General features: G+C 49.7%; 2 protein-coding genes across 2 annotated transcripts; both read right to left on the reverse strand.

The window, feature by feature from the left end:
* Positions 1-991: 991 nt before the first annotated feature.
* On the reverse strand, positions 992-1879 carry LOC149470660 (taste receptor type 2 member 40-like). Its single transcript, XM_089661294.1, has one exon. It carries the CDS (start codon positions 1877-1879, stop codon positions 992-994), a length of 888 nt encoding a protein of 295 aa, XP_089517420.1.
* Positions 1880-8372: 6493 nt separating this feature from the next.
* Positions 8373-9278, reverse strand: LOC149470661 (taste receptor type 2 member 40-like). The gene has a single exon (XM_089661306.1). The coding sequence runs from the start codon at positions 9276-9278 to the stop codon at positions 8373-8375; it is 906 nt and encodes a 301-aa protein (XP_089517432.1).
* Positions 9279-23734: the final 14456 nt, after the last annotated feature.

Here is a 23734-nt window from a genome sequence, read left to right on the forward strand (position 1 = left end):
ATCTGATGGACGTGTCTGGGTTTGGTGTTTGCCAGGAGAACGGTACTTGCCTGACTGCATTGTGCCAAGTGTCAAGTTTGGTGGAGGGGGGATTATAGTGTGGAGTTGGTTTTCAGGGGTTAGGCTTGGCCCCCTAGTTCCAGTGAAGGGAACTCTTAAGGCGTCAGCATACCAAGACATTTTGGCCAATTTCATGCTCCCAACTTTGTGGGAAGAGTTTGGGGATGGCCCCTTCCATTTCCAACATGACTGCCCACCAGTGCACAAAGCAAGGTCCATAAAGACATGGGTGAGCAAGTTTGGGGTGGAGGAACTTGACTGGCCTGCACAGAGTCCTGACCTCAACCCCATAGAACACCTTTGGGATGAATTAGAGTGGAGACTGCGAGCCAGGCCCCCACCCCCGACATCAGTGCCTGACCTGACAAAAGATTGGAATGGTCCAATCTTCCCATAGACACCCTCCTAAACCTTGTGGACGGCCTTCCCAGAAGAGTTGAAGCTGTTATAGCTGCAAAGGGCGGAGCCAACTCAATATTGAACCCTACGAACTAAGACTGGGGGGCCATTAAAGTTCATGTGTGTGGAAAAGCAGGTGGCCCGATACTTTGGGCAATATAGTGTATGTGTGGTATATGGAGATTTACTGGAGGAGGCACCCATATCTATGCATTGAGGAGGATAGGGAGGCTTCCTGTCCTGTATGCACACCATGAAGTCAAAATAAATTCCCCTAAAGTGTGATAAACCCCCTCTTAGACAGTTGTCATCAGAACAGGTGTTCCCATTGGAAGATTTCCCCTCTAAAACATGACAGGAGATACAACCCTTCCACACTCCACACAAAACTAAAAGCTTTCTTATACGCTATCTCACACGACAACCTTCACCTGACCCTAAGAAGCTGGCATTTCAAGTGAAGCTTTGCCTTCAGAAACACTTGAACGTTGTTCACTAGCACACTATCAAACTAAAATGGTACAGTGTATAGTTAGACATTTAAGTTAAGAAATCTATGAATGGTCCTTCTCAGCTTGTTGCTGGCCTGGAAGATGATGGCCGCCTCAATTGATGGAGATAATATTTGAAAGTTCCAAATGACTATAACCAGGGACACATTTGGAAGAAGCAGAAGCACCTGAGACATGCAGATGAATGTAGAGATGAGAAGTAAGAAGAAAATTGTCCTCAGTGCCGTGACATGAGCCTGAAGATTTGGACGTGTTGATCCAGAGTCGTTAATCTTCACCCTCCAGACGTGTCTGAGCAGAAAGGAGGAAGTGAGGACCAGGCACAGAAGACTGAGGCAGGATGGCAGAATGCAGGCTAGGGTGATTTCACCCATAGCATAGAAATACAAATAATAAAAACTGTTTTCAAAGGCTCTTGTACCATTCTTAGAAGACTGAATACTTTCTCCATAACCAATCAAGAATCTCGGGACACTCACAATGAATACCCTAAGTGCTGTCAGAAAAAGAACCTGACTCAGGAAATTGGACACAATTCTCTTTATCCAGATGAAGAACCCATAGCTGAGATTGGTGATGCTGGTACAGTAATGAGCCGAGAGCCAGAAGGTCAACCAGAAGCTGTAAGAGATTAGGAAGTAACCTGATGTGTTCACAAACACAAACACTTGTCTAATGTAAATGACTTCTGGAGAAAGGATATAGAGCATTCCATGTAGACTCATCAAACACTGGAGGAGAATATTCACCATTCCCTTAGCCAGGAAGATCCCATCGGTGGGACTCAACTTCTCCTTCTTCCTGATGCTGTCCAGGTTTCCCATCACAATACAAGTGTTAGGAGGTATTGCCAAGATGAGTCCCAAGACTACAGAGACTAAAAGAGAGATGGAGTGTGCAGTCCACATGTCCAGGTTTGGTGTGATCTCCGGACAGAGATGACGGGACACGTCCAATGATAGCAGACAGAGTGATAGACTGGAGGGTGGAATTATGGAAATAGTCTTCAGAGATCCGTCTCATGATTGACTTTGCATGAATGTGGTGACGTTTATTTCAATGCCGACATCTAAATCACGGAGCAAAGTGTGCAGCACAATCTTTGAATATTTCCATTATAACAATCAGCTTAACTACTTAAGAACTGGCGGCTGTTTGATTCCTTTTTTTTTCTTTGGCGCCTGTAGTGCCCCTCCCCCCTATTAGACATAGGTGTAAATCACACCACACATGGCCGTTTATATCAAACCTCATGAATAAGTTATGGAACGTTTGTTTTTTTATGTATAGGGGTTATTAGATGTTTTGTCTATTTTGTATATGTTTAGATTTTAACCACTCGACCTCCAGAAGGTTTTACCACCATCATGACCAGCCATTTTACCTGACAATTGCTCGGTCATGCAACACTGTATACAAATGAAAAATGTATATCTTATATTATTTTTTCACTCAAATACAGATTTCTTTTGGTGGTAAGCAAATGTCAGGACAGTACAAATCCCCTCAAATGTCAGGATGGTACAAATGCTCCCCCCAAATGTCAGGACAGTACAAATCCCCTGAAATGTCAGGATGGTACAAATCCCTCCAAATGTCAGGACAGTACAAATCCCCTGAAATGTCAGGATGGTACAAATCCCTCCAAATGTCAGGACAGTACAAATCCCCTCAAATGTCAGGACGGTACAAATGCTCCCCCCAAATGTCAGGACGGTACAAATCCCCTCAAATGTCAGGACGGTACAAATCCCCTCAAATGTCAGGACAGTACAAATCCTCCCAAATGTCAGGACAGGACAAATACCCCCAAATGTCAGGACAGTACAAATCCCCCCAAATGTCAGGACGGTACAAATCCCCTCAAATGTCAGGACGGTACAAATACCCCCCAATGTCACGAGAGTACAAATCCCCCCCGAAATGTCAGGACAGTACAAATACCCCCAAATGTCAGGACAGTACAAATCCCCCCCGAAATGCCAGGACAGTACAAATCCCCCCAAATGTCAGGACAGTACAAATACCCCCAAATGTCAGGACAGTACAAATCCCCCCCGAAATGCCAGGACAGTACAAATCCCCCCCAAATGTCAGGACAGTACAAATCCCTCCAAATGCCAGGACAGTACAAATCCCCCAAATGTCAGGATGGTACAAATCCCCCCAAATGTCAGGACGGTACAATTCCCCCCCAAATGTCAGGACAGTACAAATCCCCCCAAATGTCAGGAGAGTACAAATACCCCCAAATGTCAGGACAGTACAAATCCCCCCAAATGTCAGGACAGTACACATCCCCCCCAAATGTCAGGACAGTACAAATACCCCCAAATGTCAGGACAGTACAATCCCCCCAAATGTCAGGACAGTACAATCCCCCCAAATGTCAGGACAGTACAAATCTCCCCAAATGTCAGGACAGTACACATCCCCCCAAATGTCAGGACAATACAAATACCCCCCAAATGTCAGGACAGTACAAATACCCCCCAAATGTCAGGAGAGTACAAATACCCCCAAATTTCAGGACAGTACAAATCCCCCCAAATGTCAGGACGGTACAAATCCCCCCAAATGTCAGGAGAGTATAACTTTTATGCAAACCAATCAATATATACACTTATTGGAATTTTTTTTCAATAAAAGAAATGTAGCAGAATACGTTTTGTCCAAAATTTATGAAGAAATTAGATTTTACATTTTTTTTTATTGGATGATTTTTTTTATACCAGAAAGAAAAAAAAATATTTTTTAAAAAAATTTCCTTTTTTTTCGTTTATATATTAAGAAATGAAAAAACCCAATGGTGGTCAAACACCATAAAAAGAAAGCTCTGTTGTAAAAAAAATTCTATAAATTATATTTGGGTACAGCGTTGCATGACCGAGCAATTGCCAGTTAAAGTAGCTCAGTGTTGAATGGCAAAAAAATGGGCTGGTCCTTAAGGGGGAAAAAACTTCTGTAACCAAAGTGGTTATAGGGCAAATTTTCAATGGGATAAATCACACAGTCGATATTGTCCAAATGGGGTGAATCAAAGGTATCAGGGCCAACCGGGAACCCATCAGGGTGAAGCAGTAAGGGGGGAGTTGGTTGAAGGGCCCCATATTTCTTTCCCATTTCGGAACGCCCCTAGTGGTGTGAGTTGATACAATGGAACAGCTGCATGGATCCTTGTTTCCATTCTGAGAGAGTGGGTGGGAGGGATCTTTTCTATGTGATTACATTTGTTTTAATCACGGGGGAGGGGGAGTATTTGGGGATTATTAAAGGGGTGCCCAGATTTTGATAAGCCCCCCGTCTGTAGAGCCCCACAACCACCACCCAAGGGTTGCAAGAATGAGGTCCCTATCCTCATCAACATGGGGAAGGGTACTTTGCCAAGTCACCCCCCCCATGCGGAGAGCATGTGGCCTGGTAGAGTTCAAGGAGGGGGGAGGGGGTCACATGCTTACCCGTCCACCTTTCCTTGCCAGCCAGGCCATATGCTCAGATTAAGGCGGAGTTTTACTCAAATGTGGAAGCTCCACTTATTTGCCTCCTCCCCCCCTCCACTGCCATATTTGGCACCTTTTGGGTGGAGTGTATACCTGTTTTTGACAGGTACCCGCACCCACTTCTGGCTCAGTGAGAAGGAAGTTCAGTCCCCTCCTCCCCCTTCCTTCACGCAGTCTCCTGGAAACTTTCACAGATCCCAGGAGACTGCCGGACCAATCAGGATACGCGGCACGACTTGAGCATGCACAGTGGGCACCAAGCTGTAAAGCCACAAGCTGTCACAGCCTGGTGCCCACAGTAGAGATGCCGATGCCGGGGAGGAGAGAAGGGGAGAAGGGACGGCGCGGGGGGGGGAGAGAAGGGACGGCGCGGGGAAGGAGAGAAGGGGAGAAGGGATGGCGCAGGGGAGGAGAGAAGGGGAGAAGGGATGGCGCGGGGGAGGAGTGAAGGGAAGAAGGGATGGCACGGGGGAGTAGAGCAGGGGAGAAGGGATGGTGCGAGAGAGGACAGAAGGGGAGAAGGGATGGAGCGGGGGAGGAGAGAAGGGGAGAAGGGATGGCACGGAGGAGGAGAGAAGGGGAGAAGGGATGGCACGGGGGAGGAGAGAAGGGGAGAAGGGATGGTGCGAGTGTAAGGGTGTGATGCATGGATTAATACTGGTGTGTAATATTAAACTGCAATATGCTCTTTGGTCAGTAGATGGCAGCAAAGTACAAGAATCGATTTTGTAGTGACTTTTGCTAAGACAAGATAAATGCTTATTTACCCTATAAAGTTTTTATGAATACTAATTTAGGGGCCGAGTAGGACACTCAGAAGGGTCATAGTGCACTGTAACTGCAGGTTTGAGGCTGCAATTAAGAAATGACTTACTGCATCACAAACTCTATGGGAAGGGGAGGAGTTCCTGTGCTGAGGAGGAAGTGGAGTTTGGGTCTGTCTGATGGATGCTGAGGACGTCTGGAGAATCTGTGTGGGGCCTGGAAGAGGATTTACGGCTCACAGGCGAATCTGGCGAGGGCACATAAGGAAGATTCACAACGAGACCAGGAAACAAGTGACTGTATGGTCCGGTTCCGGAGTGGGTCAGGAGAAAGCACCAAGAGCCTGCCAGGGAACCGTAAGTGCGGCTTTGCCGCAGCACATCGCACCACACGTGGTCAGTGACATTTTGGATATACCAGAAAGTTACAAGAGACACACTCCACTTTCCTTTGGACTACAAATAGTATTGCACAATACTTAGGGTGCACCCCAACATTATATCTTGCTCAGGAACATTCAGGCGCAGCCAGGCTGCTTTCTGGACATTGGGGAAAAGTCCGCAAGTACGGAGTTAGTGTTAGACAGTAGTATTCTTACTGCATGGTTATGCGATGTTATCATTCTGTTTACGTATGCTCAGCTACATGATCACTATAACTGTTCAGTAAACGTAATTGTTTTAAAAGAACCACTGTCTGTGTGGCATCGTGTACCCTCTGAATCTGTGGGCCCAGCCCTCGGTCTTCCTTCACGAGAGAGGACAGAAGGGGAGAAGGGATGGCACGGGGGAGGAGAGAAGGGGAGAAGGGATGGCGTGAGGGAGGAGAGAAGGGATGGCGCGGGTGAGGAGAGAAGGGATGGCGTGAGGGAGGAGAGAAGGGGAGAAGGGATGGTACGGGGGACTGGAGAAGGGGAGAAGGGATGGCGCAGGTGAGGAAAGAAGGGGAGAAGGGATGGCACGGGGGAGGAGAGAAGGGGAGAAGGGATGGCGCGGGGGAGGAGAAAAGGGGAGAAGGGATGGCGTGGGGAGGAGAGAAGGGGAGAGAGGATGGCGCGGGGGAGGGGAGAAGGGATGGCGTGAGGGAGGAGAGGAGGGATGGCGTGGGGGAAGAGAGAAGGGGAGAAGGGATGGCGTGGGGAAGGAGAGAAAGGGAGAAGGGATGGCACAGGTGAGGAGAGAAGGGGAGAAAGGCTGGTGCGGGAGAGGAGAGAAGGGGAGAAGGGACGGCGTGGGAGAGGAGAGAAAGGGAGAAGGGATGGCGTGAGGGAGGAGAGAAGGGGAGAAGGGATGGTGCGGGGGAGGAGAGGAGGGGAGAAGGGATGGCGTGGGGGAGGACAGAAGGGGAGAAGGGATGGCACAGGTGAGGAGAGAAGGGGAGAAGGGATGGCACAGGTGAGGAGAGAAGGGGAGAAGGGGAGAAGGGATGGTGCGGAGGAGGGGAGAAGGGATGGCACAGGTGAGAACATCGCTGGACCCCGGGACAGGTAAGTGGGTGTTTATTAATAGTCAGCAGATGCAGTTTTAGTAGCCGCTGACTTTTAATAAACACAAAAATGGCTGGAACTCCACTTTAAGGGTCTGGTATGAATTTTCTGGGGGATCTCAAACATTTTTTTCATACAAAGCACCCCCTTAAAACCCATAGCGGACTCCAAGGGTCTATTATGTGTTTGGGGGGAATTCTCTGTTTTTTGCTTTTCATTCTTGTTGGGGGATGTGCTAAATATTACAACAACAATAAAGAAAAAATGAATCAGTTTAAATTTCCAGAAAATTACATTTCATTGCCGGCTTCTATCAGTTGCTGTCAAGAAGCCGGCAATGATGGCTGTTAAAGCGGCGTTTCACCTGGTATGGTAACCCCCCTCTTAGACATGGTATGGTAACCCCCCTCTTAGACATGGTATGGTAAACCCCCTCTTAGACATGGTATGGTAACCCCCCTCTTAGGCTTGGTATGGTAACCCCCCTCTTAGACATGGTATGGTAAACCCCCTCTTAGACATGTATGGTAACCCCACTCTTAGACATGGTATGGTAACCTCCCTCTTAGACATGGTATGGTAACCTCCCTCTTAGACATGGTATGGTAACCCCCTCTTAGACATGGTATGGTAACCCCCCTCTTAGACATGGTATGGTAACCCCCTCTTAGACATGGTATGGTAACCCCCCTCTTAGACATGGTATGGTAAACCTCCCTCTTAGACATGGTATGGTAACCCCCTCTTAGACATGGTATGGTAACCCCCCTCTTAGGCATGGTATGGTAACCCCCCTCTTAGACATGGTATGGTAAACCCCCTCTTAGACATGTATGGTAACCCCCCTCTTAGACATGGTATGGTAACCTCCCTCTTAGACATGGTATGGTAACCTCCCTCTTAGACATGGTATGGTAACCCCCTCTTAGACATGGTATGGTAACCTCCCTCTTAGACATGGTATGGTAACCCCCCTCTTAGACATGGTATGGTAACCCCCCTCTTAGACATGGTATGGTAACCTCCCTCTTAGACATGGTATGGTAACCCCCCTCTTAGACATGGTATGGTAAACCCTCTCTTAGACATGTATGGTAACCCCCTCTTAGACATGGTATGGTAACCCCCCTCTTAGACATGCTATGGTAACCCCCTCTTAGACATGGTATGGTAACCCCCCTCTTAGACATGGTATGGTAAACCTCCCTCTTAGACATGGTATGGTAACCCCCTCTTAGACATGGTATGGTAACCCCCCTCTTAGACATGTTATGGTAACCCCCCTCTTAGACATGGTATAGTAACCCCCCTCTTAGACATGGTATGGTAACCCCCTCTTGAAGAGTTGTCACCAGAACAGGTGTTCCCATTGGAATGTTTCCCCTCTATTTCTGTTCTGCTGACAACTCCAAACTTAGGATTTTCTCATCACTTTCAGGCCCAATGACAATGATTCCCGGGACAACCCGAGAAGGTAAATGACCCAAGTAAAGACAGCAATTATAACTTGACAGGAGATATAATCCTTTCACACTCCATACAAAACTACAAGCTTCACCTTTAGAAACATTTGAGTCTGATCACCATCACACTATCAGAATAAAATGTTATACTGAATATTTAGATATCAAGGTGAGGATCCTCTACATTTTAAGTCTCTGTGCTCCTCCAGCTTCTGGTCCAGAATCTTTGCAGAATAAACCTTCTCAGCTTGTTGCTGGCCTGGAAGATGACGGCGGCCTCAGCCGTTGGAGATAATAATTGTAAATCCCAACAGACTATATACAGTGAGGAAATTTGAAGAAAAATGTCCACTTGAGACATGCAGAAGATTGTGCAGATGAGAAGTAAGAAGAAGATTGTCCTCAGTGCCGTGACATGAGCCTGAAGATTTGGACGTGTTGATCCAGAGTCGTTATTCTTCACCCTCCAGACGTGTCTCAGCAGAAAGAAGAAAGTAAGGACCAGGCACAGGAGACTAAGGCAGCATGGCAGAACGACACCTAGGGTGTTTGCAGACACAAAATAGGAAACAGTTTCATGGAATCTGTTACCAGAAGCTTCTGTCCTGTTCTCAGAAGACGGGATACTTCCTACATACAAAGCCCAGAGGGTCGGGACATTCATAATGAATATTACAAGTGCTGTCAGGAATAGAAGTTGACTCAGGAAATTGGACACAATTCTCTTGAACCAGATGAAGAACCCATAGCTGAGATTGGTGATGCTGGTACAGTAATGAGCTGAGAGCCAGAAGGTCAACCAGAAGTTGTAATATGTCAGGAAGTAAATTGATGGGTTCATAAATCCACTTACTTCTCTAACATAAAATAACTCCGGTCTCAAGACATAGAGCATTCCATGTAGACTCATCAAACACTGGAGGACAATATTCACCATTCCCTTAGCCAGAAAGATCCCATCGGTGGGACTCAACTTCTCCTTCTTCCTGATGCTGTCCAGGTTCCCCATCACAATACAAGTGTTAGAAGGTATTGCCAAGACGAGTCCCAAGACTGCAGAGATTACAATAGACAAGGAGTGCGGAGACAACATGTCCAGGTTTGGTGTGACTCCAGAGAGAGACGATGGCACATGTCCAGAAGGATGTATTTGAGGATGGAATTATGGAAATAGTCTTCAGAGATCCGTCTCATGATTGACTTTGCATAAATGTGATGGATTTCATTGCAATGCCGACATCTAAAGTACGGAGCACACCGAGTAACACAATCTCTGAGACATTTCCATTATATTGAAATGATTGACCACTTCAGGACCATGACCATTATATACACTCAGTACTATGACCATTATATACACACTCTGTACTATGACCATTATATACACTCTGTACTATGACCATTATATACACTCAGTACTATGACCGTTATATACACTCTGTACTATGACCGTTATATACACTCTGTACTATGACCATTATATACACTCTGTACTATGACCATTATATACACTCTGTACTATGACCGTTATATACACTCTGTACTATGACCATTATATACACTCTGTACTATGACCGCTATATACACTCTGTACTATGACCATTATATACACTCTGTACTATGACCGCTATATACACTCTGTACTATGACCATTATATACACTCTGTACTATGACCGTTATATACACTCAGTACTATGACCATTATATACACTCTGTACTATGACCGTTATATACACTCAGTACTATGACCATTATATACACTCTGTACTATGACCGTTATATACACTCTGTACTATGACCATTATATACACTCTGTACTATGACCGTTATATACACTCTGTACTATGACCGTTATATACACTCTGTACTATGACCGTTATATACACTCTGTACTATGACCGTTATATACACTCTGTACTATGACCATTATATACACTCTGTACTATGACCATTATATACACTCTGTACTATGACCATTATATACACTCTGTACTATGACCATTATATACACTCTGTACTATGACCATTATATACACTCTGTACTATGACCATTATATACACTCTGTACTATGACCATTATATACACTCTGTACTATGACCATTATATACACTCTGTACTATGACCATTATATACACTCTGTACTATGACCGTTATATACACTCAGTACTATGACTATTGATTTTCCAGCTTCCATTGACCATTACATTCCCTCTGATCTCTACACTGAATCTATATTTCTGGTATATAACATGGCGCTGTTATCTATCAGTTACATATTTTTATGTAATTCTGGCACATTCAGGATTCAGGAATTTAGGGGGTATTGGGGGTTATATACAAATATCTTTATATTCATCTTCCTCCAGGTTTGCTGCAGCCCCATCCAGAGTCATACGATGGAACACGCCTGGGATCTGCAGTACCAAGGACACCACAATGTAACCTTCATATAGTTACACTTATCTGTTACTAGAGGCCACACCCCCGATGATGTCACTTCCGGGTAAAACCTAAGACAGCCACAAGCAGCATGCAGTGTGTCCCACCTGGGAACTGCCCTTGCTGATGTGTTTCCTCCCGATGGGCTTAATTGTAGAGATGGAGGTGCCCAGAAGCCACTCACTGAATATAGACAACTCGATTAAACACAACAATGGAAGATACCATAGTATTCATACATGTCGCACGTACGCCTCTCACAAAGTAAATGCCCAAACTCCCTCTCTGATCCAGCTATAGAAAGATGGACATTATCCAGCACAACCCTGAGTATGAAAGTGCCGAAAGCATTATATATTGGTCAGCATATGGAAAGCTCAAAATATGCAGCACCCTCCTAGTTAGCTAGGGGGAGCTATAATATAGTTGTTATACAGGAGGGCTGAGTAGCAGCCTGAGTGCAATAGCTAGGAGCTCAAATTTTAGTCAGGGCTGAGAGGCTCTGCAGGCCAGCTCCTCTGGAATTTCCCCCTGCTCTAGAGCTTTGGAGGAAGGTCTTGAGGCAGTGGGTGGATCTGAGGAGATGCTGGCTTGTATTCCTGAGGGATCCTAGCCAATCCCCAACAGGAGGCTTGGTAAGGGGCTAGGACAACCCTGAAAAGTAAGCGAGTCAGCTCAGCTGCAGGAGAGTTTGGGTGTAAGACAGAGAGGAAGATGTGAGGCTGAAGGCAGGAGCCTGGGAGGGGTCCAGATGGAGAGAGAGGCTCACCTACAGGCAGTGGAGCTGGAAAGAAGGAAGGCTCAGAGCTCACTGGTCTCCAGAGTGAGGACCACCTGTACAGCATAGAAGGAGCGGCCCAGCTAAAAGTCTTGGTAGTAGCCACCAACTCATCAGCGGTGCAGAGAGAATCTAGGTGAGCACCCCTTCACCCCCTGGGTGGATAGGGAAATGAGCACTCTGGTGGGAAACCAGATTTGCCACAGGCCAGGGACTGTTTATTTCTCAAAGTGACAAGTCCCCTGTTTAGGGATACCTACAGATTGCTGGGTTAAGGAAGAGGACTTAATCTAGGGGGTCTGGGGTTGTACATTAGGAGATTCTGGTTAGCTCTCCAACAGAGACTGTGTTGCAGTGAAGGCTTGTAAATAGTTCCAGGAAGTTGTCCTTTGTTGTCAGTTCCCTTGGGCATCCTGTACACCCCTAACCCCATCCAGTTCAAACCTCCTAAATAAAAATAACAAAAAAAAAGTTCAAGGACTGATCTCTGACTTTGGATGCAAGCCTGTGAGAAGATGCGTGTTGCCTGGCTGTGCAGGACTATAGGGGGGTCCAAATCTTCAGCTACTCCTAAGGGGTTAATTCTACAAATATAATAAATTGTCTCTTAGAAATGTCTGCATATCCATGTATTAATAATTATTCATGACCCCATTGCCCGTACAGAGGGGTATCAACACCAACATGTATGTCCTTTAACATCCTAATAGGGTGTCAGAGCCTGGACTTGAACCCATTACCTCTGCTGTGTCTGACAATGGCTCTTCTTGCAGAGCCACCTGGAATTCTGGACAGCTCCTATAATGATCCTCCATTGAACCTTGTTTGTCTTGAACCTTGAAATCTCTACTCCTCCCATGAATTTCCTGATTTAAGCCATGTCTTTGCACTTCCTATTTGCCAGATTTTTGTGCTCCCTCCAGCCGATGTCTCACTCTTGTCTCTCCTGCAGCCGTCCGTATCTTTGCTCCTATTCCTTACTGACCTTTGGCTTGTTCCTTGACTACACTTTGGCTTAATCCCAACCTGCACCCATTCATTACCCACCTTTAGCTTTTTTACTGACTACGCTTTTGCTTGATCCCTACATGCTTATCTGCTACTGGCCCCGGCTTGCTCACCTCCTGGTACGGTGATCCTGAGGACTACGACCTGGTACTAACATGCAGCTAAACCCATCTCAACCCTCAGGAGCTCTGGTGAATACCAGTTAGTACTTAGACCCCGCACCTCGGGTGAACCCATATCATCTGCCAGAATGACTTGCTTGGATACCTGTACCGCTTGACGGTGGGTTCTGCTCCACTGCTATAGCTACTGGCCTCCAAGCCTGACTCCTGACTAGGGATGTAGATTTTTTTTTTGCTGTTCCAGTTATCGTTTCTCCAATAATAAGCCGCCATTTCTATTTCAAGATAAAACCACAAGAGCTGAGCCCAGCCGTGGAATTGATTTCATACAAGCAGATCTCTATCTCCATCATTTCAATATATTCAAACTTATGTTTCTATCGCTTTAATTTCCTCTGTGATTACTAAAACAAATTCAGGAGCCGCCTCCCTGTACAACACTGAGCGGGATGAACACGTCTGTGAATAATTACCTTGCCATAACAAGACTGAATTCTAGAGAGGTCATTGCTCAGCCAAGGCCACCATTTTAACAGCCATTTGCTGGTTTGCCGTATTTTTGCTGACATTTTTTGGTATACTCGGCAAATTCTTTATCATATTAACAAATGTAAGAAATACCCTTAAAGGACAAAACATGAGCACAATAGACAAAATGATGCTTTCTCTAACCTTTCCCAACACTAGTTTTGGCATTGCTCTAAAAATCAGTTTTTTAAACAATTTTGTCCCATTATATCAGGACGACTAGGTAGATGTTATTGTTTCTGAATTGGTTGAGTATGGAATGGCCTCTTCTATGTGGCTGTCCTCCTATCTCTGCTTCTTCTATTTCATTAAAATTGTCCAGTTCAGATGGAGATTCCTTTCCTTGCTGAAGGAGAAGATCGATGTCCTGATCCCATGGATGATCCTATTGGTGGAGTTGGTGTCTCTTGGTAATGGATTCATAATAATAGTGGTGAATGTCCAAATATGTCCCACAGGTTTAGATTTGTCATCATTCAACACAACAGAAATGAATTCACAGACTAGCCAGTTGGACATTATTAACTATGTACCGTAAATACTTTTGGGTCCCCTGTGCTGGTGATCCTCTTCATTGCTGGTATCTTGATGTTCCTCAAGCTGTACCTTCGTAATATGAGTAAAACTCTCAGCTCCTCTGGCTACAACAATGGGAAATCTGGAAGAGCTGTATGGACAATGACGTACCTGTTGTTTTTTTTATATTTTATTATTTGTCGTATCATTTCTGAACGAACTGCCTCAGATTATTATTATTAGAGATGAGCGAAGTATTCAAAAATTCGATTCGACTGATTCGGCGAATTCGTGGAAAAATTTCGATTCGAGTCGAATATATTCGCTGTGAATTTAACTTAAAAAAGGGTGTTTCTAGGCTTCAGAGAGACTTAATATTAGTGCTGAACACTGTACCTTTAATTTAAATGCCCTTGGAGTCTGCTGGGGAAGAGAAATAATACTGTCAGTCAGTATGACATGCAGATGAGTGCCGTCGATCTTAGAATCACCGCACACTTCACTCATTTGGGCAGTCACGGGGCCAAAACCAGAGTGTGGAGCCACAGTGTGGCGGTGGAGGCAGCAGCAATGGGAGGCCATACAGCACCCTATGACAAAAATGGAAACCACCAGCAGTGTGAGGAGACCTGAAAGTGGCACATGGCAGAGTGTGGCGATAGAGACAGCAGCAATGGGAGGCCGTACAGGGACCCATGAGACACTCTGGACCTGGCAGCAGCATGAGGAGGCGGTACAGGGGCCCATGGCAGATTACGGGCCTGGCAGCAGCATGAGGAGTCGGTACGGGGGCCCATGACAGATTACGGGCCTGGCAGCAGCATGAGGAGTCGGTACGGGGGCCCATGGCAGATTAGGGGCCTGGCAGCAGCAATGGGAGGCCCGTAATCTGCCAGCACCCTATGACAAAAAATGGAACCCACCAGCAGTGTGAGGAGACCTGAAAGTGGCACATGGCAGAGTGTGGCGATGGAGACAGCAGCAATGGGAGGCCGTACAGGGACCCATGAGAGACTCTGGACCTGGCAGCAGCATGAGGAGGCGGTATAGGGGCCCATGGCAGATTAGGGGCCTGGCAGCAGCTATGGGAGGCCCGTAATCTGCCAGCACCCTATGACAAAAAATGGAATACACCAGCAGTGTGAGGAGACCTGAAAGTGGCACATGGCAGAGTGTGGCGATGGAGACAGCAGCAATGGGAGGCCGTACAGGGACCCATGAGAGACTCTGGACCTGGCAGCAGCATGAGGAGGCGGTATAGGGGCCCATGGCAGATTAGGGGCCTGGCAGCAGCTATGGGAGGCCCGTAATCTGCCAGCACCCTATGACAAAAAATGTAACACACCAGCAGTGTGAGGAGACCTGAAAGTGGCACATGTTTGGGGCATGATTCATTGCGGATTTAGTCAGTTGTGTCAGGAACTGGTGGTTTGAAATCCAGACTAATCCACGCCTGATTCATTTTCACAAACGTCAGTCTCTCCACACTTTGGGTGGACAGTCGTGTCCTCCGCGGAGTTGCAATACCTCCTGCCGCACTAAACACGCGCTCCGGTGCCACGCTACTGGCCGGGCATGACAGCCTTTCAAGGGCAAATTCAGCTAGTTGGGGCCAAAGGTCAAGTTTCGTTGCCCAGTAGTCAAGGGGATTGTCTACCTCGGTTGGCAGGGTGCTGTCCAAGTAGGCCTAAGCCTGTTGTTTGAGGTCCTGCTCCAGGTCCACCTGATGCTGCTGCTGCTGCTGCTGCGGCTGGTTAGTAGTTTCCTCACTGCGCTGGTGAAGAAAGCTACTCATCATCGACTGCAGACTGAGGCAGCCGCTGCTGGTGGAGCTGCCACTGCTCCTACCACCCCACCCCTCCCCTGCTGCCATGGCAGCGGAACGCGAGCGCACAGGGCCCACAGTGTCTGAGGATGGACGTTGGCGCACAAAGGCAGAGACCAGCTGACTACATAGGTGGTTTTTATAGTACGTTATTTTGGCCTCCCTCTCAGCAGGTGTGAAAAAGGCCACCATTTTTGAACGGTAGCGAGGGTCCAACAAGGTGGACAGCCAAAAGTCATCCCTCTGTCTGATGGTTATTATTCGGCTGTCGCTACGCAAGCAACCGAGCATGCTATGGGCCATTTGTGCCAAGGAATGCGAGGGACTCCCTGCCTCCATCTCCACAGCATACTGCCATGGTGCGTCTGGGTCCTCTGTCTCCTCCTCCTCCTCCTCCTCTACCAGATGCTCCTGCTCCTCCACTCCTGTCCGCTGAGTGGAAAAACCACCCATTTCACTCAATAATTCCTGAGCACCAATGTCCTCCTCTACCTCCTCCTCTTCTTCCTGTCCTGCCCCCACAGGGGTCATGTGGCGTTGAGATCTGTGCGCCACGTCTACCGCACCCTGACCAGCCATTGTTAACAGCATTTGTTCCAGGACGTGCAACAGAGGAATGACGTCGTTCATCCCATAGTCCTGCCGACTCACGAATAGCGTGGCCTCCTCAAAGGGCCTGAGCAAGCGCAGGTGTCACGCATGAGCTGCCAATGGCTGACATCTAAGTTACACAGGGAGTACCTTTATCCGCTTTTAACATCAGGAAATCTGTGATGGCCTTTTGCTGTTCGTAAAGGCGGTCTAACATATGTAGGGTTGAATTCCACCTTGTTGCAACGTCACAGCATGAGGAGTCGGTATAGGGGCCCATGGCAGATTAGGGGCCTGGCAGCAGCTATGGGAGGCCCGTAATCTGCCAGCACCCTATGTCAAAAAATTCAACACACCAGCAGTGTGAGGAGACCTGAAAGTGGCACATGGCATGAGAGACTGTGGACCTGGCAGCAGCATGAGGAGGCGGTATATAGAGGCCTATGGCAGATTAGGGGCCTGGCAGCAGCTATAGGAGGCCCGTAATCTGCCAGCACCCTATGTCAAAAAATTCAACACACCAGCAGTGTGTGAGGAGACCTGAAAGTGGCACATGGCATGAGACACTGTGGACCTGGCAGCAGCATGAGGAGGCGGTATATAGGGGCCCATGGCAGATTAGGGGCCTGGCAGCAGCTATGGGAGGCCCGTAATCTGCCAGCACCCTATGTCAAAAAATTCTACACACCAGCAGTGTGTGAGGAGACCTGAAAGTGGCACATGGCAGAGTGTGGCGATGGAGACAGCAGCAATGGGAGGCCGTACAGGGAACCATGAGAGACTCTGGACCTGGCAGCAGCATGAGGAGGCGGTATATAGGGGCCTATGGCAGATTAGGGGCCTGGCAGCAGCTATAGGAGGCCCATAATCTGCCAGCACCCTATGTCAAAAAATTCAACACACCAGCAGTGTGAGGAGACCTGAAAGTGGCACATGGCATGAGACACTGTGGACCTGGCAGCAGCATGAGGAGGCGGTATATAGGGGCCCATGGCAGATTAGGGGCCTGGCAGCAGCTATGGGAGGCCCGTAATCTGCCAGCACCCTATGTCAAAAAATTCTACACACCAGCAGTGTGTGAGGAGACCTGAAAGTGGCACATGGCAGAGTGTGGCGATGGAGACAGCAGCAATGGGAGGCCGTACAGGGACCCATGAGAGACTCTGGACTTGGCAGCAGCATGAGGAGGCGGTATAGGGGCCCATGGCAGATTAGGGGCCTGGCAGCAGCAATGGGAGGCCCGTAATCTGCCAGCACCCTATGTCAAAAAATTCTGCACACCAGCAGTGTGTGAGGAGACCTGAAAGTGGCACATGGCAGAGTGTGGCGATGGAGACAGCAGCAATGGGAGGCCGTACAGGGACCCATGAGAGACTCTGGACTTGGCAGCAGCATGAGGAGGCGGTATAGGGGCCCATGGCAGATTAGGGGCCTGGCAGCAGCAATGGGAGGCCCGTAATCTGCCAGCACCCTATGTCAAAAAATTCTACACACCAGCAGTGTGAGGAGACCTGAAAGTGGCACATGGCAGAGTGTGGTGATGGAGACAGCAGCAATGGGAGGCCGTACAGGGAACCATGAGAGACTCTGGACCTGGCAGCAGCATGAGGAGGCGGTATATAGGGTCCTATGGCAGATTAGGGGCCTGGCAGCAGCTATAGGAGGCCCGTAATCTGCCAGCACCCTATGTCAAAAAATTCTACACACCAGCAGTGTGTGAGGAGACCTGAAAGTGGCACATGGCAGAGTGTGGCGATGGAGACAGCAGCAATGGGAGGCCGTACAGGGACCCATGAGAGACTCTGGACCTGGCAGCAGCATGAGGAGGCGGTATATAGGGGCCTATGGCAGATTAGGGGCCTGGCAGCAGCTATAGGAGGCCCGTAATCTGCCAGCACCCTATGTCAAAAAATTCTACACACCAGCAGTGTGAGGAGACCTGAAAGTGGCACATGGCAGAGTGTGGCGATGGAGACAGCAGCAATGGGAGGCCGTACAGGGACCCATGAGAGACTCTGGACCTGGCAGCAGCATGAGGAGGCGGTATATAGGGGCCCATGGCAGATTAGGGGCCTGGCAGCAGCAATGGGAGGCCCGTAATCTGCCAGCACCCTATGTCAAAAAATTCTACACACCAGCAGTGTGAGGAGACCTGAAAGTGGCACATGGCAGAGTGTGGCGATGGAGACAGCAGCAATGGGAGGCCGTACAGGGACCCATGAGAGACTCTGGACCTGGCAGCAGCATGAGGAGGCGGTATATAGGGGCCCATGGCAGATTAGGGGCCTGGCAGCAGCAATGGGAGGCCCGTAATCTGCCAGCACCCTATGTCAAAAAATTCTACACACCAGCAGTGTGAGGAGACCTGAAAGTGGCACATGGCAGAGTGTGGCGATGGAGACAGCAGCAATGGGAGGCCGTACAGGGAACCATGAGAGACTCTGGACCTGGCAGCAGCATGAGGAGGCGGTATATAGGGGCCTATGGCAGTTTAGGGGCCTGGCAGCAGCTATAGGAGGCCCGTAATCTGCCAGCACCCTATGTCAAAAAATTCTACACACCAGCAGTGTGAGGAGACCTGAAAGTGGCACATGGCAGAGTGTGGCGATGGAGACAGCAGCAATGGGAGGCCGTACAGGGAACCATGAGAGACTCTGGACCTGGCAGCAGCATGAGGAGGCGGTATATAGGGGCCTATGGCAGATTAGGGGCCTGGCAGCAGCTATAGGAGGCCCGTAATCTGCCAGCACCCTATGTCAAAAAATTCTACACACCAGCAGTGTGTGAGGAGACCTGAAAGTGGCACATGGCAGAGTGTGGCGATGGAGACAGCAGCATTGGGAGGCCGTACAGGGACCCATGAGAGACTCTGGACCTGGCAGCAGCATGAGGAGGCGGTATATAGGGGCCTATGGCAGATTAGGGGCCTGGCAGCAGCTATAGGAGGCCCCTAATCTGCCAGCACCCTATGTCAAAAAATTCTACACACCAGCAGTGTGTGAGGAGACCTGAAAGTGGCACATGGCAGAGTGTGGCGATGGAGACAGCAGCAATGGGAGGCCGTACAGGGACCCATGAGAGACTCTGGACCTGGCAGCAGCATGAGGAGGCGGTATATAGGGGCCTATGGCAGATTAGGGGCCTGGCAGCAGCTATAGGAGGCCCGTAATCTGCCAGCACCCTATGTCAAAAAATTCTACACACCAGCAGTGTGTGAGGAGACCTGAAAGTGGCACATGGCAGAGTGTGGCGATGGAGACAGCAGCAATGGGAGGCCGTACAGGGACCCATGAGAGACTCTGGACTTGGCAGCAGCATGAGGAGGCGGTATAGGGGCCCATGGCAGATTAGGGGCCTGGCAGCAGCAATGGGAGGCCCGTAATCTGCCAGCACCCTATGTCAAAAAATTCTACACACCAGCAGTGTGTGAGGAGACCTGAAAGTGGCACATGGCAGAGTGTGGCGATGGAGACAGCAGCAATGGGAGGCCGTACAGGGACCCATGAGAGACTCTGGACTTGGCAGCAGCATGAGGAGGCGGTATAGGGGCCCATGGCAGATTAGGGGCCTGGCAGCAGCAATGGGAGGCCCGTAATCTGCCAGCACCCTATGTCAAAAAATTCTACACACCAGCAGTGTGAGGAGACCTGAAAGTGGCACATGGCAGAGTGTGGCGATGGAGACAGCAGCAATGGGAGGCCGTACAGGGAACCATGAGAGACTCTGGACCTGGCAGCAGCATGAGGAGGCGGTATATAGGGGCCTATGGCAGATTAGGGGCCTGGCAGCAGCTATAGGAGGCCCGTAATCTGCCAGCACCCTATGTCAAAAAATTCTACACACCAGCAGTGTGTGAGGAGACCTGAAAGTGGCACATGGCAGAGTGTGGCGATGGAGACAGCAGCATTGGGAGGCCGTACAGGGACCCATGAGAGACTCTGGACCTGGCAGCAGCATGAGGAGGCGGTATATAGGGGCCTATGGCAGATTAGGGGCCTGGCAGCAGCTATAGGAGGCCCCTAATCTGCCAGCACCCTATGTCAAAAAATTCTACACACCAGCAGTGTGTGAGGAGACCTGAAAGTGGCACATGGCAGAGTGTGGCGATGGAGACAGCAGCAATGGGAGGCCGTACAGGGACCCATGAGAGACTCTGGACCTGGCAGCAGCATGAGGAGGCGGTATATAGGGGCCTATGGCAGATTAGGGGCCTGGCAGCAGCTATAGGAGGCCCGTAATCTGCCAGCACCCTATGTCAAAAAATTCTACACACCAGCAGTGTGTGAGGAGACCTGAAAGTGGCACATGGCAGAGTGTGGCGATGGAGACAGCAGCAATGGGAGGCCGTACAGGGACCCATGAGAGACTCTGGACTTGGCAGCAGCATGAGGAGGCGGTATAGGGGCCCATGGCAGATTAGGGGCCTGGCAGCAGCAATGGGAGGCCCGTAATCTGCCAGCACCCTATGTCAAAAAATTCTACACACCAGCAGTGTGAGGAGACCTGAAAGTGGCACATGGCAGAGTGTGGCGATGGAGACAGCAGCAATGGGAGGCCGTACAGGGAACCATGAGAGACTCTGGACCTGGCAGCAGCATGAGGAGGCGGTATATAGGGGCCTATGGCAGATTAGGGGCCTGGCAGCAGCTATAGGAGGCCCATAATCTGCCAGCACCCTATGTCAAAAAATTCAACACACCAGCAGTGTGAGGAGACCTGAAAGTGGCACATGGCATGAGACACTGTGGACCTGGCAGCAGCATGAGGAGGCGGTATATAGGGGCCCATGGCAGATTATGGGCCTGGCAGCAGCTATGGGAGGCCCGTAATCTGCCAGCACCCTATGTCAAAAAATTCTACACACCAGCAGTGTGTGAGGAGACCTGAAAGTGGCACATGGCAGAGTGTGGCGATGGAGACAGCAGCAATGGGAGGCCGTACAGGGACCCATGAGAGACTCTGGACCTGGCAGCAGCATGAGGAGGCGGTATATAGGGGCCTATGGCAGATTAGGGGCCTGGCAGCAGCTATAGGAGGCCCGTAATCTGCCAGCACCCTATGTCAAAAAATTCTACACACCAGCAGTGTGTGAGGAGACCTGAAAGTGGCACATGGCAGAGTGTGGCGATGGAGACAGCAGCAATGGGAGGCCGTACAGGGACCCATGAGAGACTCTGGACCTGGCAGCAGCATGAGGAGGTGGTATATAGGGGCCTATGGCAATTTAGGGGCCTGGCAGCAGCAATGGGAGGCCCGTAATCTGCCAGCACCCTATGTCAAAAAATTCTACACACCAGCAGTGTGTGAGGAGACCTGAAAGTGGCACATGGCAGAGTGTGGCGATGGAGACAGCAGCAATGGAAGGCCGTACAGGGACCCATGAGAGACTCTGGACTTGGCAGCAGCATGAGGAGGCGGTATATAGGGGCCTATGGCAGATTAGGGGCCTGGCAGCAGCAATGGGAGGCCTGTAATCTGCCAGCACCCTATGTCAAAAAATTCTACACACCAGCAGTGTGTGAGGAGACCTGAAAGTGGCACATGGCAGAGTGTGGCGATGGAGACAGCAGCAATGGGAGGCCGTACAGGGACCCATGAGAGACTCTGGACTTGGCAGCAGCATGAGGAGGCGGTATAGGGGCCCATGGCAGATTAGGGGCCTGGCAGCAGCAATGGGAGGCCCGTAATCTGCCAGCACCCTATGTCAAAAAATTCTACACACCAGCAGTGTGAGGAGACCTGAAAGTGGCACATGGCAGAGTGTGGCGATGGAGACAGCAGCAATGGGAGGCCGTACAGGGAACCATGAGAGACTCTGGACCTGGCAGCAGCATGAGGAGGCGGTATATAGGGGCCTATGGCAGATTAGGGGCCTGGCAGCAGCTATAGGAGGCCCATAATCTGCCAGCACCCTATGTCAAAAAATTCAACACACCAGCAGTGTGAGGAGACCTGAAAGTGGCACATGGCATGAGACACTGTGGACCTGGCAGCAGCATGAGGAGGCGGTATATAGGGGCCCATGGCAGATTATGGGCCTGGCAGCAGCTATGGGAGGCCCGTAATCTGCCAGCACCCTATGTCAAAAAATTCTACACACCAGCAGTGTGTGAGGAGACCTGAAAGTGGCACATGGCAGAGTGTGGCGATGGAGACAGCAGCAATGGGAGGCCGTACAGGGACCCATGAGAGACTCTGGACCTGGCAGCAGCATGAGGAGGCGGTATATAGGGGCCTATGGCAGATTAGGGGCCTGGCAGCAGCTATAGGAGGCCCGTAATCTGCCAGCACCCTATGTCAAAAAATTCTACACACCAGCAGTGTGTGAGGAGACCTGAAAGTGGCACATGGCAGAGTGTGGCGATGGAGACAGCAGCAATGGGAGGCCGTACAGGGACCCATGAGAGACTCTGGACCTGGCAGCAGCATGAGGAGGTGGTATATAGGGGCCTATGGCAATTTAGGGGCCTGGCAGCAGCAATGGGAGGCCCGTAATCTGCCAGCACCCTATGTCAAAAAATTCTACACACCAGCAGTGTGTGAGGAGACCTGAAAGTGGCACATGGCAGAGTGTGGCGATGGAGACAGCAGCAATGGAAGGCCGTACAGGGACCCATGAGAGACTCTGGACTTGGCAGCAGCATGAGGAGGCGGTATATAGGGGCCTATGTTAGATTAGGGGCCTGGCAGCAGCAATGGGAGGCCTGTAATCTGCCAGCACCCTATGTCAAAAAATTCTACACACCAGCAGTGTGTGAGGAGACCTGAAAGTGGCACATGGCAGAGTGTGGCGATGGAGACAGCAGCAATGGGAGGCCGTACAGGGACCCATGAGAGACTCTGGACCTGGCAGCAGCATGAGGAGGCGGTATATAGGGGCCCATGGCAGATTAGGGGCCTGGCAGCAGCTATAGGAGGCCAGTAATCTGCCAGCACCCTATGTCAAAAAATTCTACACACCAGCAGTGTGTGAGGAGACCTGAAAGTGGCACATGGCAGAGTGTGGCGATGGAGACAGCAGCAATGGGAGGCCGTACAGGGACCCATGAGAGACTCTGGACCTGGCAGCAGCATGAGGAGGCGGTATATAGGGGCCTATGGCAGATTAGGGGCCTGGCAGCAGCAATGGGAGGCCCGTAATCTGCCAGCACCCTATGTCAAAAAATTCAACACACCAGCAGTGTGTGAGGAGACCTCAAAGTGGCACATGTTTGAGGCATGATTCATGGCGGATTTAGTCAGTTGTGTCAGGAACTGGTGGTTTGAAATCCAGACTAATCCACGCCTGATTCATTTTCACAAACGTGAGTCTCTCCACACTTTGGGTGGACAGTCGTGTCCTCCGCGGAGTTACAATACCTCCTGCCGCACTAAACACGCGCTCCGATGCCACGCTACTGGCCGGGCATGACAGCCTTTCAAGGGCAAATTCAGCTAGTTGGGGCCAAAGGTCAAGTTTCGTTGACCAGTAGTCAAGGGGATTGTCTACCTCGGTTGGCAGGGTGCTGTCCAAGTAGGCCCAAGCCTGTTGTTTGAGGTCCTGCTCCAGGTCCACCTGATGCTGCTGCTGCTGCTGCTGCGGCTGGTTAGTAGTTTCCTCACTGCGCTGGTGAAGAAAGCTACTCATCATCGACTGCAGACTGAGGCAGCCGCTGCTGGTGGAGCTGCCACTGCTCCTACCACCCCACCCCTCCCCTGCTGCCATGGCAGCGGAACGCGAGCGCACAGGGCCCACAGTGT

Source organism: Staurois parvus, unplaced genomic scaffold, assembly GCF_062004578.1.
Source record: "Staurois parvus isolate SC_StPar_1 unplaced genomic scaffold, SC_StPar_1.0 ptg000034l, whole genome shotgun sequence".
Lineage (NCBI taxonomy): Eukaryota > Metazoa > Chordata > Amphibia > Anura > Ranidae > Staurois > Staurois parvus.

Coding starts and splice junctions, on each gene's coding strand:
- LOC149470660 (XM_089661294.1), bottom strand. CDS start 1,879: ATGTGGACTGCACACTCCATCTCTCTTTTAGTCTCTGTAGTCTTGGGA.
- LOC149470661 (XM_089661306.1), bottom strand. CDS start 9,278: ATGTTGTCTCCGCACTCCTTGTCTATTGTAATCTCTGCAGTCTTGGGA.